The 18,703-nt window shown below is 34.5% G+C and overlaps 1 protein-coding gene across 2 annotated transcripts; it reads right to left on the minus strand.

The window, feature by feature from the left end:
• Nucleotides 1-273: 273 nt before the first annotated feature.
• On the minus strand, nucleotides 274-14,759 carry NUDT12 (nudix hydrolase 12). 2 transcript variants are annotated; one of them, XM_007074948.3, is made up of 7 exons: nucleotides 14,654-14,759; nucleotides 11,787-11,994; nucleotides 10,641-11,227; nucleotides 7,148-7,315; nucleotides 5,983-6,096; nucleotides 3,372-3,571; nucleotides 274-2,392 (listed from the first exon to the last, which is right to left on the minus strand). In XM_007074948.3, exons 2-7 carry the CDS (start codon nucleotides 11,990-11,992, stop codon nucleotides 2,282-2,284), a joined length of 1,386 nt encoding a protein of 461 aa, XP_007075010.1. In that variant the 5' UTR covers nucleotides 11,993-11,994; nucleotides 14,654-14,759; the 3' UTR covers nucleotides 274-2,281. The 2 variants fall into 2 exon arrangements, with proteins under 2 accessions (XP_007075010.1, XP_007075009.1); XM_007074947.3 differs by having other exon boundaries at nucleotides 11,787-11,998; nucleotides 14,654-14,758.
• Nucleotides 14,760-18,703: the final 3,944 nt, after the last annotated feature.

Genomic DNA, 18,703 nt, shown 5'->3' on the forward strand with positions numbered 1-18,703 from the left:
GGGGAGGGGCAGAGAGAGGGGGACACCGAATCTGAAGCAGGCTTCAGGCTCTGAGCTGTTAGCATAGAGCCTGACACGGGGCTCGAACTCACGGATCCGAACCACAGACTATGACATCGTGACCTGACCAAAGCTGGATGCTTAACTGAGCCACCAGGCACTGCCAAATATGGCTACTTTTAAAAGGGCTTTTATACTTGTTGTTTACACATCATTAAACAAGAGAGGATGACTGAAATTGGGCTTTTTTCAGTTTTCAGAAGACATTTATCCAAACATTAAAAAATACGTAACACAAAACAGAAAATAAATATTTTAATGTATTGTTACCTTCATTTCCATTAGAATACATTCATGGTACTTGAACCTTTACCATTTCTTTGCTATTCCTTTTATTTACATATAACTATTCACCTCTTAGAGGTAAGCAATGTTAAGAATGATTACTAATAATAATTTATACTTAATGATTTTCCCTGGGTATAGGATTATCTGAAACTAAATTCATAACTACATTTTGTTGATATTTTGTATTTTATTTTACTATATGAACATGGAAACCTAGAACTCTGCGATGTAATCTTAGATTCTCTAAGTACATTTGGAGTAAACCTGAACCCCAAGTCATCATACTTAATAATAATCAAGGCACATAATTTTCTACTTACTTATGAAGTTTAAATTTTATTATGTATCTAAATGTCTAATGTAAGTCAATTTTGTCTACAGTCCTGATACCAGTCAGCTTTCTTCAATTACTAAGAAAATCATTGTTCATCAGGAAAGTTTTATCTAAGAAAATAATCACATTTAAGTTAAATGATTTTAGTATCTAAAATTGTAATTAACAATATTTGGTAAATTAAATTTGTTCTTATCATCCCTTATTTAATTTATTCTACCTATATTTTTAGTAGTAGTTTCTACTTCCTATTAGAGGGAGAGTCTTGCAGTGGGCTATCCAGTACAGACCGTTAAAATTAAGTTATTTAACTGTAATTACAATTAATTGTATTAACAATAGTAAGTTGTAATTGTGTAACTTTCATTGATTAATTAGTTGATTCACCGTTAATTGATTAAATTAGTTAAATTCATCTTTCAGGATTTCTTTTTCCTTATCTATAAAAGAATGTCACTGAACTACATATATCATTCTTAAGATCTCTTCCAGTTCTAACATAATAAACAAATTATATAAGTTTATACATTTATAGACTTAATTTCAAAACAGCCTTAAAATATGACAGTTCTATGTTACAAAATTGTGAATTACTATTTTCCTCTGATTCAGTTCTAAAATACACTTATTTTATAAAGTCTTCTTAGAATACGCTGAAAGAGGGCTAAAATCAAAATGTTGCATTTGAGTTTAATATTAGTAATGATTACATAATTTTTTGCTAATGCAGATATATCCCTTATCACAAAATGACATAAAGCCAGTGTTTTTATTGAATACGTAAATCTATCTGGGAAATATTTAGCATCTGATTTTTGAGGTGAATTCCTTTCAAATACATTTAATTTCAGTGAAAAAGCAGAGAATTCTGATTTGTCTTAAGAACAACTTTGAGTATAACAGATTAATTGATTTTAGGTTTCAGGGGGAAGTCGCATACACAGTGGTACGCTCTCACTTAAGGTCTCCTTCCATGAAGGCACAATATTCTGATCACTGCAGTTGTTAACGTAGAAAATTCTTAACACTGATCAAAGCAGACTAGTGGCAACACTATAATAGCACCACTGTTAGAACAAAGGAGCCAGAACAAAAAATGGAATACAATGGGAAGTGAGCAAAAATCAGCTACTGACAACTGAAAGAATCTTTGTAGTAATGAAAAGACTGAAAATGAAGCTTAAAATTCATTAAAATTATTTTGTCTCATTTCTCAAAAACAGAAATATAGTGATTGGTCTAATGCTTAAAAGAGGCACTGGAATTCAGGTTTGTTTACATTTTTAGAACATACATCTTTACGACATGATTTTTTTTTTTATTAGAAATATGGTTTAGTGAGACAGAACTGTGAAGCACAATCAAAAAAAAAATGTTTGGAGAAGGCAAACTCAGATTTAAAAAAATCTGAGGCAGTGTTGTATTTTATAAAAATACAAATTCTATGGTTAAGATGGAAAGTACATGTTGGAAATATTTCTGAATCCTAGTATGGTATTTTGTGTTGTGACATTCTAAAAAGCACCAGGTATTTCTATTCTCACTTGAGGAATAAGTGGTATTAGAAGTCAATTAATATTCAAAGTCTAGTTATTTGATTTAGAGATTGGGGTTCATTCCAATCCAGTGTTTGATTAATTGATGTGCAATAGCTCGGCTTGGTGGCACAAAGAATGCCTGCTGCTTCCCTTTGGTCAGAACATCCACAACCTAAAATATACCATAATAAAATGTATTAGGATTTCAACACTGTCACACTTAAATACTATTCTTATGCTTATACAATCCAATTAAACATGATGATTTTTACAGTGAATAACAACAGGAGAAAGTGACAACACCCAAGTTCAACATGCAAAATTTAGTACAGTAATTTCAGTAGATTCAATGAAATTTGACAATTTATTTAACAAAATATTCCAGAAAGACATATTCTCTTATGAAAGTAAGGTCACAAAAAAGAAAAGTATATGCTCCACATTTATTTTCAAAGTGAAGTAAACTTTTGGAATGGGTTCCCTTTTATAAAATTTTGAAAAAAAAAATCTGATTTCTACTTTTTGAGGTTGAGCATAAAATAAAATTAATTTTGTTTAGGCAAAATCAGAAAAGATTTCAGGTCTTCACTACTAATAGTGTATCCATTTTTTTTCTACACAAATACTTTAGGTCATGCAAAACACAGATAAGTAGTTTATCTTGCCTTCTAGTACTGGAGGATAATGTTTTAAAAAGTTCTTGTGAGTGTATCTTTGTTATATAGTTTTTTTATTCTTGTCCTTAAGCATATTTTAAAATGAACAAGAACTTTTCAACAATTTTAAGCATTTGTATTGATATTTTTTGAGAGCTACTTGTTTTAATGCTGTAAACTAAAATATAAAAAGGTTAAGAATAATATTCCTATTTTTCATCTTTGAAATAATGTTTACCTATTTTAAATCCATTGAAAGGTATCATTAATCTGAAGGATTGGCATTTGAAATTAGAAAAAGGCACAGAATCATCAACTAGAAGACTCCCACAGAATGAGTTAACATAGGACACATCAATTACATTGTAATCCATGCATGATGAATGGGCCATAGCCATTCATTCAACTTGTTGAAAACATATATCCTTGCTGTATGCCCAAACTGATACAGTCAGAGAACAATCAATAGAAGAAGGAAATTAAATTGAACTTTACCTGTTCTCTAGTGAACCAGCGGGCATCCTCTATTTCATTCTTGTCAACTTTAATTTCTGTAGACACTGCCACAGCTAAGCAACCAATCATTAAGGAGGAGGGCATTGGCCATGGCTGACAAGAGACATACTGAACATGGCCAACTTTGACTCCACTTTCCTCTTCTACTTCTCTCCGAACAGCATCTTCTATTGTCTCCCCTAATCAAATAGGGCAAAAGAACAAGTAGCTGATGAACATCTCCTAGACATTTTGTGCTCTGAATAGTTCAAACATTTGGAAATCACTTTGGACAGAAACCCAATTCAAAGAATCAGAATGCAGAGCCTAAAACTAGACTGGAATTCAAGAAAACATGATTTCTTTTAGTATATGACCACATGAATAATCAAGATTCCATAATACTTTTCTAAAGGGTCCAAATTTTTAGTTACATTGTAACAATTGTAACATCTACAATTATCCAGCGCTGATACTGGCTAAACATTATGCAAGCATTTTATATATTATCTCATTTATTTATTATCACTAAATAGTTACAAATTATTATTACAAGATTTTTATAAAAGGCTAAAATTTCTTATGTAAGAAATTTTTTTTCTTATGTTGTCAAAAAATCATTGCAGATAACTTTTCTCAAAAGAGCTGAAGACCACATAAAACTACAATTCTAAAAACCACAGAAAATGAAAGTATTTTTTCTTTCTAAATGTTTTTGTTCTTCTAGAGGACTGTTGACTCAGCTATGATAAATAATGCCTATAAATATAGTTTATATTTCTGATTTGTTGGAATTGAGAAGTAGAATAAAGGTTTCTAAGTTTATCTGAAAGCTTAATAATATTTTGCTATTTAAATGTAGCTTTTTATTTGAAATAGATTTATATAAGGGCATCTGGGTGGTGCAGTTGGTTAAGTGTCAGACTTTGGCTCAGGCCATGTTCTCATGGTTTGTGTGCTGGAGCCCCACATTGGGCTCTGTGCTGACAGCTCAGAGCCTGGAGCCTGCCTGAGATTCTGTGTCTCCCTGTCTCTCTGCCCCTGCCCTGCGTGTGCTCTGTCTCACTCTGTCTCTCAAAAATAAAAATAAAAAACATTAAAAAAATTGAAATAGACGAATATATATTTCCTATATTAAAATTAACAACTTATGTTCACCAAAAAATATAGTGGAAAGGTAAGTCATAGACTAGCATTAAGATATTTGCAAGACCATAGCTATAGATTAGCATACTGTAAAACTCGTAAAATAGAAAAAAAAGGTAAACAACCAAAACAAAATTAGACAAAGAATATAAACATGCAAAATTCAGAGAAAATGAAAATTGGATGGCTAAAACACATTTGAAAAAGATGCTCCATCAGCACAGTAATGAAAACTACAGTGACATTATTTCATACCCATCAGAATGGCAAATTATAAAGTATGAAAATCCTAACTTAGTGAAGATGTGGAATAACAGAACATTTCATATGCTGTTAGAAAGAGTGTAAATTGGTAGGGATACTTCATAAAACAACTTGGCAACATCTACAAAAGGTTAGGATTCTCATATACTATGAGTTAGCAATTCTATTCTCAAGTATAAACCCTTCATGACTCTTGCAAATGTGCACTAGTAACATAAGAATATTCTTGGGGGTGTTTACAATAGCAGAAACTCTGATATAAATTAAACATCCAAGAGCAGAATGGGTAAGTTGAATAATATTTATAAATAAAATGGTACACAGCAGTTAAAAATATAGTCTAGAGTTATTAGAGACAGCAGAGTGGTTAACAGCATGGACTCAGCCAAAATGTCCAGGTTTGTATCTCTGCCCTACCCACTCACTAGCTATTTGATCTTGGGCAAGTTATCCAGCTCCTGTACCTTAGTGCCCCATCTACAAAACTGCTGTAATAGTACCTATTTTATAAAGCTGTATGAGGATCATATGATTCAATATATGGAAAGCCTTCGAAACAGAGTGGCAAAATGTATGTTTACTATTATTACTAGTGCAGATTAATACTGGAAGTTAAGATTAAACATGTATATTAATTATCATTTACTCCACAAATTATTTATTGAACTCTTACTGTATATAAGGCACTGTTCTAAGGGTTTGGGCTACAACTATGAATGAAGTAAGGTCCTAGCCCTTATGGAACTTACTTTCTGGTGTCAGTAGATAATAAATAAGTAGATAGATAAACAGATACAAACATACATAAGATAATACATACATACATACCATGTCAGGTGGTGATGAGTGCTGTAGGGAAAAGTCAGGCAGGATGACAGAATTGTGAGTGTAGGGTACGAGGCTAACTAATGTATTTGGGGCTACCTGAGAAGGCCTCTTTGAAAAGGTGACACAGTTGAGTCCAGTGAGGTGTAAGTGATACAGATACCTTGTGTAATAGCAATATATTAAAGAAGAAATGTTGAATTATCAAAACCAAATTATTCTAGTAAAAACAAAATTATACCACTTAAAATACACAGAAAAATAATTTAAAAAGATCCCAATTTCATAGCATGAGAATTTGTCAAATGCTATCTAGAATTTTTATTTGTGAATTATAAGTTAAAGGAAAATTAAAGTTATGAAGAAAAAGGCTTACCAGGTTCAATAAATCCAGCAAGGCAAGTAAACATGCCTGGGGGAAATCTTTTCTGCCTGCCTAAAAGGCATTTGGTCCCATCTGGATGAATAACTTGCATGATTACCACGGGATCTGTTTTTTAAAAATAAGATGAATGAATGATAGAAAAAAATAATTTAGACTCATTGTGTAAAATCACTGTCGAGTACTATAATAAGTTGTATCTCCTAGAACAAGACTCTTGTCTAGTTATGTGATGGTTTCTTTTTGCCTGATGACAAAGTATTTCAGGGAAATTGCACAGAATATTATAAACTAAAGGAAGACCATTTCTGTCTTCTAAATAGCAACAATTATTATATACTTATGGTATGCTAGGCATATTGTTATTTTTCAATTATAAAAAAGTTACAGAAGATATTACATGGCATAAAGAAAATACAAATTTTACTATGTAAATGTGAATTTCCCTCTCCCTTCCATCCTAATCCTGAACAAAATGTTTTTAAAAGCTAATGTGGCTCTATGATTAAATTTTAAGCCATTAAAAAAATAAAATTTAAATTAAGTAACAGTTTATTTCCCAGAAGTCACTAATCCACTAGGTCATGACTGAGAACAGGAATCAAATGTAAAATGCTCCTGAGCAGTGAAAACAGGGTTCACCAAGTCATGCACTTTACTACCAGGACACCTGCTCAGATATTGCTCAGACTATCTATTTTTTTTTTCACAAGTTTTAAAGGACTAGGTTCTCAGATTTCCAAACCTACAGGAGACTCCAAAGCAGCAATTAGAAGGAAGAGAGCAGGAGGCAGACACCAGCAGTGATGAAAAGCTAGTTTTACTGCTTTGGTGATGCCTCAAACAGGCACTGAAATGTTGGGGCTTTTTTTGTTTGTTTGTTTCTGCACTACATGGATCCAGATTGGTGGACTTTTGAAACCACCTATTTTAATACATCAAATTCATATTGATTAGCCATTTCTAAACTATGAGTTAATTATATACAATGTCCCTTACTTAAAAGTCATGAAAGTATACATACTTGTAGTCTTAAGAGTTAAACATACTTTTAATAAAAAGGTAAACCCCTGAACAACTCAAAATCTTGTCTTCAGAGAATGTCTTATTCCCTAAGATTCCAGATGGCTGAGATTTCACTGTAGATGAAAAGGCTTACCAACTCTTGGATACGATGTATTGTGAACACCATGGAGGCTAGGACAGCCTTCTTTTAAGCATACTCTTTTGTAGCCACCTTCTTCGATTTTAGTTGTACTTCCACACGTTGGGCAGAACTTATATCGACTGTGCCAGGCAAGAACAGATCTTGCTTGAGCTACAACCCCTTTAAGAGAAGCATAAAAAGTTTTAATTCTGTGATAGACTGTAAACAAATTAATATCAAGTAAAATGTTAAGTCAGTAAAGGCATACTCTATATTTTCTGAGTAGCTCTGTGATCAAGGATGTTAGTATTCCTATTTTTATGATGTGTATATTTCTTTTAAAGTAAAAGATTTAATCCAACAGATGACATATGAAAATTAGATTTAACTTTAATATGAACTAATAAATACAATTCTCATATAACACAGATGTACTAACATCTATCTTATATACTATATTACCTCAGGCTTTTACTATAGATGATTTTTAAATTTTGGATATACAAGATTCTAGTGGATAGTGATTTTATAAAAATTGACTTTATAATAGAGACTTTTACAAAAATACATTACAAAGCCAGTTCCTAATTTAGACTTGGACTATATAAAAAAAAAATATTAGTAGGAAACTGTAGGAACTTCTCTTTTCCTGGGTGATTAAACTACTGTTCCTTGTCACTGTGAAACATATCCTGTTTAGAACTGGAAACTTAATGGAATGTTAAAAAAATACTGTATTTATAACATTCATGGTTAACTTTGTTCATGAAAAAAAAATGCCTACAAGAAAAAAATCTTAGTATATATATACTTTGGCTAGATACCCTGATATTTCAAAAAAGAATATGGCCCGACCAGAAATATTACAACTGAAGCAATAAAACTGGAAATGCTACATTTGCATTTGCCTGACAAACTTGCTCTCCCTAAAATACATTATTTGGTCTAAGGATTTTTGAAATAAGCAAAATAACCATAAATAACAATATTTTAAACTGGGAAACAAAAACTAATAAACCATACGTAAAAACAAATGTAATACTGAAATTCAATGAACCACAGGCAACATTAAATATTTGTCTACTACATTACCTTGTAGTATGTAATTTATGCTAAATATCTACATTATTTCAATATTGTTTCAATAAGACAAGCTAATATTTATTGAGTACATGCTATATGCCAACATCATGCAAAGATGTTTGTATACATGATTTTATGTATGTATGTATGTATGTATGTATTTATGAATGAATGAATGAAGAAAACAGGTATATTTTTATTGGACTACCTGAAACAGAGGATAGTGTGGTATGGATGGATAGTATGAATGACAAATAATACAAATATATTTTATGTGAAATAAAAAGCAGCTCAATGGGTTACATCATCTTATTTAATGGTTAGAGCAATGATATAGGTACTATTATTATCTTTTCCTGAAGGAGGAAAATGAAGCATGAAGAGGTTACATTAACTATGTAAGTTTACACACTAAATGAATGAAAGGTCCTCAGTTTCCTAACTATTAAAAAAAGAGAGAGAGAGATTGTTTTGATATTAAACTTATATTGCTACAAAGAAATTTTCTTTAAAAAGTGCAGGGTTGGGTAGGTCAGTTGGTTAGGTGTCTGCCTCTTGGTTTCAGCTCAGGTCATATCTCATGGTGAGTTCAAGCCCTGCATTGGGTTCTGTGTTTACAGGACAGAGCACAGCTGGGGATTCTCTCTCTCTCCCCGTCTCTCTGCCCATCCCCCGCCCCCCCAAATAAATAAACTTAAAAAAAAGTGCAACTTTGGGGCGCCTGGTTGACTCAGTCGGTTAAGTGTCCAACTCTTGATTTCAGATCAGGTCATGATCTCACGGTTGTGAGATCAAGCCCTGCATTGCTCTTCATGCTGGGCTTGGAGCCTGTTTAAGATTCTCCCTCCTACTCTGCTTCCCCTGAGTGTGCGCATGTGCTATTATAAAAAATTACGTGTTCTCCACAGATGTGAAGAATAAAACATATCAATTCAGACATTGGGAGGAGGCATCTAAGCAGCCTCTGGAAGGGCCTACCACACATCTAAGGAAAGGTGGACATTGAGAGTGACCTCTTCGTTACCTCCCATTAACTTTTCAATCAACCACAATTTAGCTTATATTCCTTCCACTCCACTGATATTCCACTTGTTAAATTCATCAATAGCTTCATATTCTAAAACCAAAGATCCTTTAAAAAAATCTTTTTCTATCTTATTCAAATTCTCAACAGCATTCGGTATATTTGACCACTCCCTTGAAATACTCTGCCATCTTGGTTTCCATGAGCATTCTCCTGTTTTCCTCTTAGGTTATAGCCACACTGTCAACAATACCTTAGGTGGCTCCTCTGTTTCTACCTGACTTCAAAATTTAGGGGGATTTACATGTGATTCTAAGGCTTTTTCTTGCTTGCTTTCAATTCTCTAAGTAATCTCAGTAGTTCCCTGAGATTTAAATATCACCTTCATGTTGATGACTCCCATATGGGTATTTCTAGTTTAGACCTCTCCTCTGTGTTCCAAATTCTAATATCCTTCTCTAAATCTAAATATGCCCAAAACTAAAATCTTATTTCTTTCAAGTCTGTCTTGCTTCCTTTGCTCAACTTGTCACCCTATGCTATTTTATCAAGAAATATCACTATCTACCAAATTACTAAAGTCTCAAACCTAGCAATTATTCATGATCTTTTTTCTTCATCGTTATATATCCCAAACCCAATCCATCAACAAGTGCTGAAGATTTTCTCTCTAAAATATATCTTGAACATGCCCCCTTTTCTCCATCTCTGTCACCTTCATTCAGGCTGTAGTCCAGGTTACTATCCTCTCTCTCAGTAGTCTCAACCTACTGATTAAGCCCTATCAATTTTACCTCCAGAACATCTTAAACTCTCCCTTTCTCTCCATCAACCCAATGCACTGTAATCTCTTAGCTAGGCTACTGTAACCTTCAATCCCCTCTAATAAGACTTCTGACTTCACAATTCATGACCTACAATTCATGATCTACAAAGCAGGCAGAGTGAGGGGTTTTGTTTTTTGTTTCTTTTTAAAACATAGGTCAGATTACAACATTTAAATGAACTTTAGAATAAAACTCCTAATTTCTTACCATGGCATATAAGATCCCACCTGAACTAGCATACCCAGCAACAGCAAACAAAATAGTCAAGGTCTTTGCCATCAGGCTCAGTGTATAGCAGGTGCTTAATATTATTCAGTGAAGAATCAAATAAAACCAGCATGCAGTAGGATTAATTCTAGGGAAACTAATCTTGGCTGATTAGAACTGCTGTAACTGCTCAGGAGAGTAGTCCCCTAGAGTGAGAACTTCAGGAAATTTCTAATGAAGATAGCCTAACTTCATGGCTTGATGAAAAAAGTGTGCCTCCTAGAAAATGCAGATACATATAATTCCAACCCAGTTCCCAAAACCAGATTATTACCAATACAAGTAAACCGTATTCACTTCTTACCAGCTTCTTTTTCTTTCAACTGCAGAAGAGCTGGCATTGGAGGATGAAGAAAATAACAATTTTCATGCCTTTGCTTAAATTCTTCAGCAGCAACAGGATCTATACCTAGAGCAAACCAGGCAACCAACCCATCTTCTTCTCTTGGGACTTCTCCAGCATAATTAAATGACTCTTTCTTCACTTCAAGTTCTACTCCAAGGAAAATCAAGGTGATCTTTTCAGGCTGAGCCAAATAATCTTTTATATCTGTGTAGCTCAGCTGACAAAGCCTGACTTCCGGCTGTTGGAAACTTTCTTTATTGCCACCTAGAGTAACCAAGGGATTTAAATCTGAGAAAAGGATATAAACTGTGGCTGGATGGCTTTCTTTAGCTACTAGCCAGTCAGAATTATTTCTTTTTTCACTTTTTCGGTCTAATAGTGTTCTGCTAAAATAATTTTCACATTCTTCCACTTCCTTAGTTAGGAACCAAGGCTTCATCCCACCTTTAGCATTAGCTAGTAAGTTAGCTACATGCTTATAACCCCAAAATTTAGCAATGTCCAGTGCAGTCTGCCTTGATTTATTGACAATGGATCTGTCACACCTACAAATGGAAAGAAAAATAAAATAGGAAATAAAAATTTTCTTTAATATTTATTAAAGTAAAATATTTCCAGATGCACATAATAGCCCTCTAATCATTATTACGTAAGTTTTTTTTTTTTTTTTGTACATGATGTACTAATGGGAAGGTTAAAAGACATAATCCTAGATGATGCAAAGTTAGAGATAGCAAGATATTTAAAATTTTTGGAGAACTGTAAAATAAAAAACAGTAAGTTTTATGTGCTATAGGAAGAAATTACAATTTTACAAGGGGTTCTTGATAGCCATAGTGGGTAGATCTACATTTTCTACCTGGGAGAAAAAGATTAGACTAACTCATAAATTTGCTTTGTTATTAAGTATGAAGGGTTCCTCTCTCAATAGAAGAAAAGTTTTTAGTTAGGTATTTTTCTATGTTTTTATATAATAAAACTGGTCAACAAGTTATTTAGAAGTCTATTGGTATAAATATGGCTACATGAAAAATTTAAAAGGAAATATGTAACCCAGAAATGAAACCACAGAGCCCTTCAAGTAGTAGTGCCTAAAATGTTTACCCTTTGTCAAGTAGAAATTGGACAACATCTGGGTGTCCATTCCTTGCGGCATACATTAAAGCAGTCCAGCCATTTTCAGAAGTTTCGTTGAGAAGAGATGGAGAATGACTGAGGATTACGGTTAACCTGGCAATATCTCCTTCTGCAGCTGAATAGTGAAACTGGGAAATTATTTCTTGCTTTGGGCTTCTTTTTATAGAAGACATTTCTTCCTTAAAAAAAAGGAAAATAGAAAAAAACCTTTCATTTTCATTTGCTTTTTGTTCAATGCTAGAATATTATGTGAATGCTGATATAATTAGAATAGGCATGGTTTGTAAAGCTATATACTCAAGAGGTCATTTATAGCCAACTGTCATCATAGTATACATTTCAAAATTGTTATCAGTTGAGAATTTTAAATATAATTCACCATGGGGGGTGTATAACACAACGTATAAAGATCTTTGGCAATAAAAGAGAATGGGGGGGGGGCATATCCTTGAGAGGGGGTGTCAAGGTACCTGAGGCAGATCAGAGAGATTTCAATATAGATCAAGGGAATGAGAGGGGTTAAAGCAGACAGAAGTCAAGTCAGAGGGTTTTTAGCAGATGATAACTAGTATTCTCTTAGAGGCAATGTTGTCAGAAATAGGTGCCTGCCTTTAGGAAAATTATGATCCTACAGCTAATTATTCGAAACCTGTGTTACGTTTCACTTGAAAATACTTTTTTGCATTCCCTTGTACAATTAATTCTATAATCCTATTATATTTTTTTTGGGGACTATTTTTGTTCATGGTGTAAAGTAGCAGCAAGATTCATTTTTATCCAATGGATAGTCCATTTGACTTGGCACCATTCTTGAAATTACCATCTTTGTCCCATTGTGCTGCAGTCGTCATCCTTGTCATAAATCAAATGACCATGTATTTTGGATCTCTCATTGAACACTGTGCTGGTGGTCACTTTGTCAAAACTTGAATGACAGAAACTATTTAAACCATTAACTTTGTCTGCTTTGTTACTCCATTTTTTCAGTAAGAACAAAATATATAGAAAATGTTTCCTACCTCTTTATAAAAATTGTCTTATTGTGGATTGAATGTGGTAGGGCACAGACTGAGGAATTCTTTGTGGAAACAGTTCATGCTTAAATTCTCTAGGAGTTATGTTCTGAGAACAAAGTACTTTTTAAGGTATGAATTTTCGTTTAGTGAAATGCTACTAAGAATTGATTTGTGATTCTGACTACACTTCTATCATTTTAAGCAAGAAGATATTTAGCCTAAAAAGGAAAGGTTATAATCCATACATTTTGACTTCTTTTGTGTCTAGTGTTCTCACAATGCAATTTGGCTGATCAATTTTATAGGAGTATGAACAAAATTTAGGGGAAACATGGGCCAAAAAGATTAACTGTTCACCTTTCCTGTTTGTATTTTTCTGCTACTTATAAAAAAGGTCAAATCTGACTACTCACAAAAGGGGAGGGGTGTGTGTGTGTGTGTGTGTGTGTGTAAACAGGTGATGGGGATTAAAGAGCACTCTTATGACGAACACTTAATAGTGTACAGAATTGCTGAATCACAATATTGTACGTTTGAAACTAACATAACACTGTATGTTAACTATACTGGAATTAAAACAAAAAGCTTAAGAAAAAACTACTCACAGGAACGGTGAAAATATGTTTACAACTTAAATTAGAAGGAGCGATTTCTATATTAGAAAACAACTTTTTATTTCTTTTGATTTACCATAGAATTTATCTCACTGTTCTCTTCATATTGAGATTTCTAAATGCTTTACGGATATTATCAATAAGAAAAACTACAACTTTCCAGGACTTTATTTTGAATTATTGCTGTATACTGACTCATGTATGGTCTCCCTTCCAAGTTGCCTTTCCCGTAAATTGATTTTCCACAAAATATCACACAGGTTCTTCAGTTAGGTTTTCTTTAAGCAATATTTTACTGTCTTACGTTCTGAGGTCATTCATTTCTTCACCTTCCCAAGAGGCCACTCCACAGGACAGAGTGCAAAACTGCCCTCCAAAAATATAGTACTATTCACTATCCCCAGTACAGTTCTTAAGGATTCAATATTCTCAGGAGAAAGGAAGCTTTTTTTTGGCAGAAAAGCCATCTAGAAACAGAACCGTTTCTCATTCCAGAAAATTACACAAAATCTGAAATCCAGCTCGGCTGCTGGATTTATTTTTTCGTTTCTCATTGACGGGTTTTCCACAAGGTAAGGATTTGAAGGTAGGATAAGGTGATTTAGCTAAATGCCGCCCTTGCTTTCCAAAAAGAACAGACCATTCTGAGAGGTCGTTTAACGAAGGTTAAAAGGGCCTTAGATTTTAACGAAACCACATCCATTTTTACCGATGTGTACACGAGTCCCATGCCTCGCTCAATGTCACATGGTTCAAGAAACAGGGCAGAGTTCAAATACGGCTCTGTCAGTGAAGTCACTGCCCATTATTTAACGATTTCCACGTCCTTGGGCATTCGAGGTGGCCATTTAACCAGTCAAGCAACACGTACGCAATCTCTCTCCAAACGCTTAAATGCCTTGAGATAGTTTCTTTTCTTGTTATTACTGTGAGATTCCTTCTTTTAACGTGAATCTACAGTTGAAGCAGCATTTTGTTTTCCCCACCTCAAGGACTGGACTGGAAAGCCAGCAGCAGCCGAGAGGCTGCGCCCCCGGCCCCCATCGGGAAGCTCCCGCGCCTGCACCCGCACCGCACCCCGAAACTGCGCCAAACCACCCAGCATGGCCAGGCCGACAGCGCTGAGATCAAAAAGCACTGAGAACTGGCCACCCAACCCAGAGCGGGCACCGGGGACGACTAACTTGCCGTTGCTGTTACTAACCAAAGGTAACCAGAATAGAGGAAAGCAGGATACTGCCGCAAGACCGGGAAAACCCCACGCTCACTCTTCCCGGCGTCAGAAAGAGCCTTCCTGACTTCCGGCGGAGGGTCGCTGTCCTCGCAAGGTTTTATGGGAAATGTAGTTTGAGGATCACAAGTTGTGCGTGATCCGTGAAGGGGAGGGGCTTGGGGGTGAACGCGTTCGGGAGCCTGGGCGGGGAGGTCACTGCTGTTAAGGTCCAGCTTCTTGGTGGTGAGTCAGGGGCTGGTTTTCCTTTTCCGTCATACCGAGACATGTTAAGTGTGGTGCGGACGATGGAAAACCGTAGGCGTGTGGAAAAGGTTTTAAGTTTGTCAGTATTTCACACCAGTCACCTAACCTCTCCTGTATGCTTCAATGCAGTGGCGTGTTCAAAGTCGACTTGCGCGTTGAATAAACCTGGCATATTGGAGGGACCAACTTACTCCAGTATATGACCTTAAATAAGTTCTGGGCCTCTGAAACTCGACTCCTCATGTGCAAAATGGTTCTATGTATTGATTCTTCATTCATTTAATCGTCCTTTGAATGGTGTATATCAAGCTCCCATAACACCTCTTTGGGTTATGAGGTTAAAAGAGGATAATGCATTCAAAGCTCTTAGGAAGTTGAGAGTTTAGCTAGTACTCACAACACCATTATTTGTGCTGTTAATTATTTCATTTCCTAAAGCCTAAAGAAGTTGCGTGAGTTCGAGATTACAAAGCTAGGTTTTGGTAGTCTCCTGGACCAGAGGTTTTTTCTTTACTGAAATGCATCCTTGGCATTCAGCATATTAAGGAGTCTGTTATGTTAAGGTTGACCACTGCTTCCTGCCTGAATTTGAGATATTGGAAGCTTTCTCTCATGACAGTGAAGTTATGTATACCGGTCGACATTTGCTTTCATTACTGCTGTTTTTATTCTTTTTATTTTTTTTGCTTTTGTATTTTTTTTTTTTCTAAAGTGAATGAATGAATGAATGAATGAATGAATGAATGAATTTAGTAACCTCTACACCCGTTGTGGAGCTTGAAATCAGTATGCCAAGATCGAGAATTGTGTGCTCTTCTGACTGAGCCATCAGGCACCGCATCTTTACTGCTTTTTAAACCTGTGTACTGTGCTTTTTTTTGTGAGTAGTTGTCTTTAGTCTTTAATGATTTCCAGGATCACATAGGACCTCAGAAATACTAAGTTTTAGTTAACTCACTTGGAATACCCAATCTTGTATTCAAACTTATATTAAATAGATTAGTATAAGGAGCACTCACATATTAATCATATAGTGTAAACAATTATAAATATATAGTCATTCCAGTCTTTAGTATTCTTGTGAAGTAAACACCAGACACTATATTATTTTATTAATAAATATTTAAGGGGAAGCTTTTTGGAATTATGAATATATATGTAAGATGTAAAATGGCTCTTAAAAAGAACATAACTATGTCATTAGTACAACTAAAATTTTAACAGTAATTCCATAATATAGCAGAGATGTTCAGTATCAAATGTTATTGTCTCACATTTTCTTTAATATATTTTACAGTTGATTTGCTCAAATCAGGACATTAAAAAGTCTCCACATTACATTTGATGTTTTTTGATCTATAGATTCTCCTGTAGTTTTTCTTGCAATTTATTTGAGAATAATGATTATCTGCTCTGTAGAGTTTCCCATATTCTGAATTTTGTAAATTGTATTCTCACATTATCTTATTGCCTATATTTCTTGTAAACCGGCAGTTAAATCTACAGGATTTTTCAGATTAAAAAAAATTTTTTTTCCATGAGGAGACTTTATAGGTGTTATTTATTACCTATTATTTTACATTAAGTGGCATACACTGATTGTCTATTTCATGTTACAGTTGGTTATTGGGTTTAGATATTGTTAGGCTGATAAAGTTTATGATAAACATAAATTATCCCATCAACTTGCCAGCTAATAGTTTTAGCAGCCATCGATTATTATTGCTTACTTCCATTATTTCATTACAAGTCGCAAAATGATGATATTCTGATTTGATCATGCTACATTTATTAACAGAAATTCTCTTTTATAGTGAAGAACTTTACCTCATTTAGTACAGTTTACACAGAAAAAAATGGCATAAATGTGAAATTTTCTCATTTATTTCCTAGTTTTTAGAATAATGAGTTAGTTCCCTAATATCCTTCAAGTTTGTTTTTTAATTTTTTTAATGTTTATTTATTCTTGAAAGAGAGAGACAAAGAGAGAGAGACAGAATCCGAAGCAGGCTCCAGGCTTTGAGTTGTCAATACAGAGTCAGATGTGAGGCTCAAACTCACGAACCACAAGATCATAACCTGAGCCAAAGTCAGACACTTAACCAACTTAGCCACCCAGGCGCCCCCTTCAAGTTTTTAAATATACTTAGGAACTCATGGATGTTAAACATTTTAATATATTTCAAGTTATTGAAGATATTATTATCTAAAAATATTTCTATAATATTTATTATTTTGATGTTCAAATTACTTGTTTGGTCAGTGGGAACCCTAAGTGGGTCCCTGGGTTCTTTTGACCAGGCTACTGTAGTGTTTGACAGTTTACTTCCTTTCTGGCATGAAAAAATGTTTTAAGCTCTTACTGTAAATATTCTGCACAGATCTGGAATCAGTCCTTTTTCCAAGGAATATTGGTTCCTTTTAGTAGAAAATGGTATTTAGATACCATTGGTATTTAGATACCATGGTTCTTTGAATTTCAGGTGCTCATCGCTAATAGGTTACTGAATCCTTTCTGCATGTAATCCTCCCCCAACGAAACTGAACAGATTCAGTTCCTATCCTATAGGATTTTACATTCCAAGGACAAGAATGGTGCCAACATGGATATTAATGCCATAAAGTAATGTTTTTATTTTATTAATTGTCCTGCTTGGACACTTAATGTTCCTCAATATTTGGGGAAATAGTTAAAACTCTTTAGCCTAGCATTTCTGCCTTCTGTAATATGGACCCAACACATATTTTTTTTTGCCATATTTTCCCAAGAATATCCTATATAAACTGTTTCCATGATCTAGCCAAACTGGCTTATAACAGATCTAGGATGCCTCTTATGCTTTCTTACCTCAATGCTTTTGCTCATGCCACATTTCCTAACTTAAATGCTTTCCCTTAACCAAATCCAACCCATTTCTCAGAGTCCAGCTCAAATCACACTTCTGATGGGTCTTCTAGATTATTTCCATCCACATGTTGATCAGTTTACCACCAATATACCCTTGCTCTTGCCATGTCAGTGTATGCTGGCTGTTATATACAGCAATCGTATTCCTTTGCCTGAGGACTCTTTCTTGTCACCAGAGCCCACTTTGCCTTCCTGCTCAGTAGACCAGCAATGCCAGATAATTAATACTGCCTGGGAGTATCCCTCAGTTAATGACTGACATGAATGACTATATAAAACTATATAAAACCCTTTTCACCCTTTCACATACTGGCTACACTGCTGTAAACTGGTTGCCAGATGTCCCCAGAGGAATTATTATTATTATTTTTATTTCTTTTTAATCCACAGTGGATACTTGATTAATAACCAACCCTTTATGCTTGACTTTCCTTCCAAGTTTCACTTCTGTCTTACCTTACCATTGCTTTTTCCTATATAACCAATTGCATATGAATCTTTGTCTCAGGATTTGCTTCTGGGCAAACGTTAACTAAAACAAACATTTTTTTGCCCTACCTGGGTGGCTCAGTTGGTTAAGTGTCTGACTTCAGCTCTCAGGTTATGATCTCACGGTTTATGGGTTCGAGCCCCACATTGGGCTCTGTGCTGACAGCTCAGCCTGGAGCCTGCTTCAAATTCTGCATCTCTCTCCCCTAGTCATGCTCTGTCTCTGTCTCTCTCTATCTTTCAAAAATAAAATAAACATAAAAAAATGTCAACAAACTTTTTTTCCTCTTTTTAGTTCATAATCTCTATTATATAGTAGTTAGCCTCCTCTGCATAGTTTGGGAGAATCACCAACTATCATTAAATATATAAATCCCTAT

This window comes from Panthera tigris, chromosome A1, assembly GCF_018350195.1.
Source record: "Panthera tigris isolate Pti1 chromosome A1, P.tigris_Pti1_mat1.1, whole genome shotgun sequence".
NCBI classification, from domain to species: domain Eukaryota; kingdom Metazoa; phylum Chordata; class Mammalia; order Carnivora; family Felidae; genus Panthera; species Panthera tigris.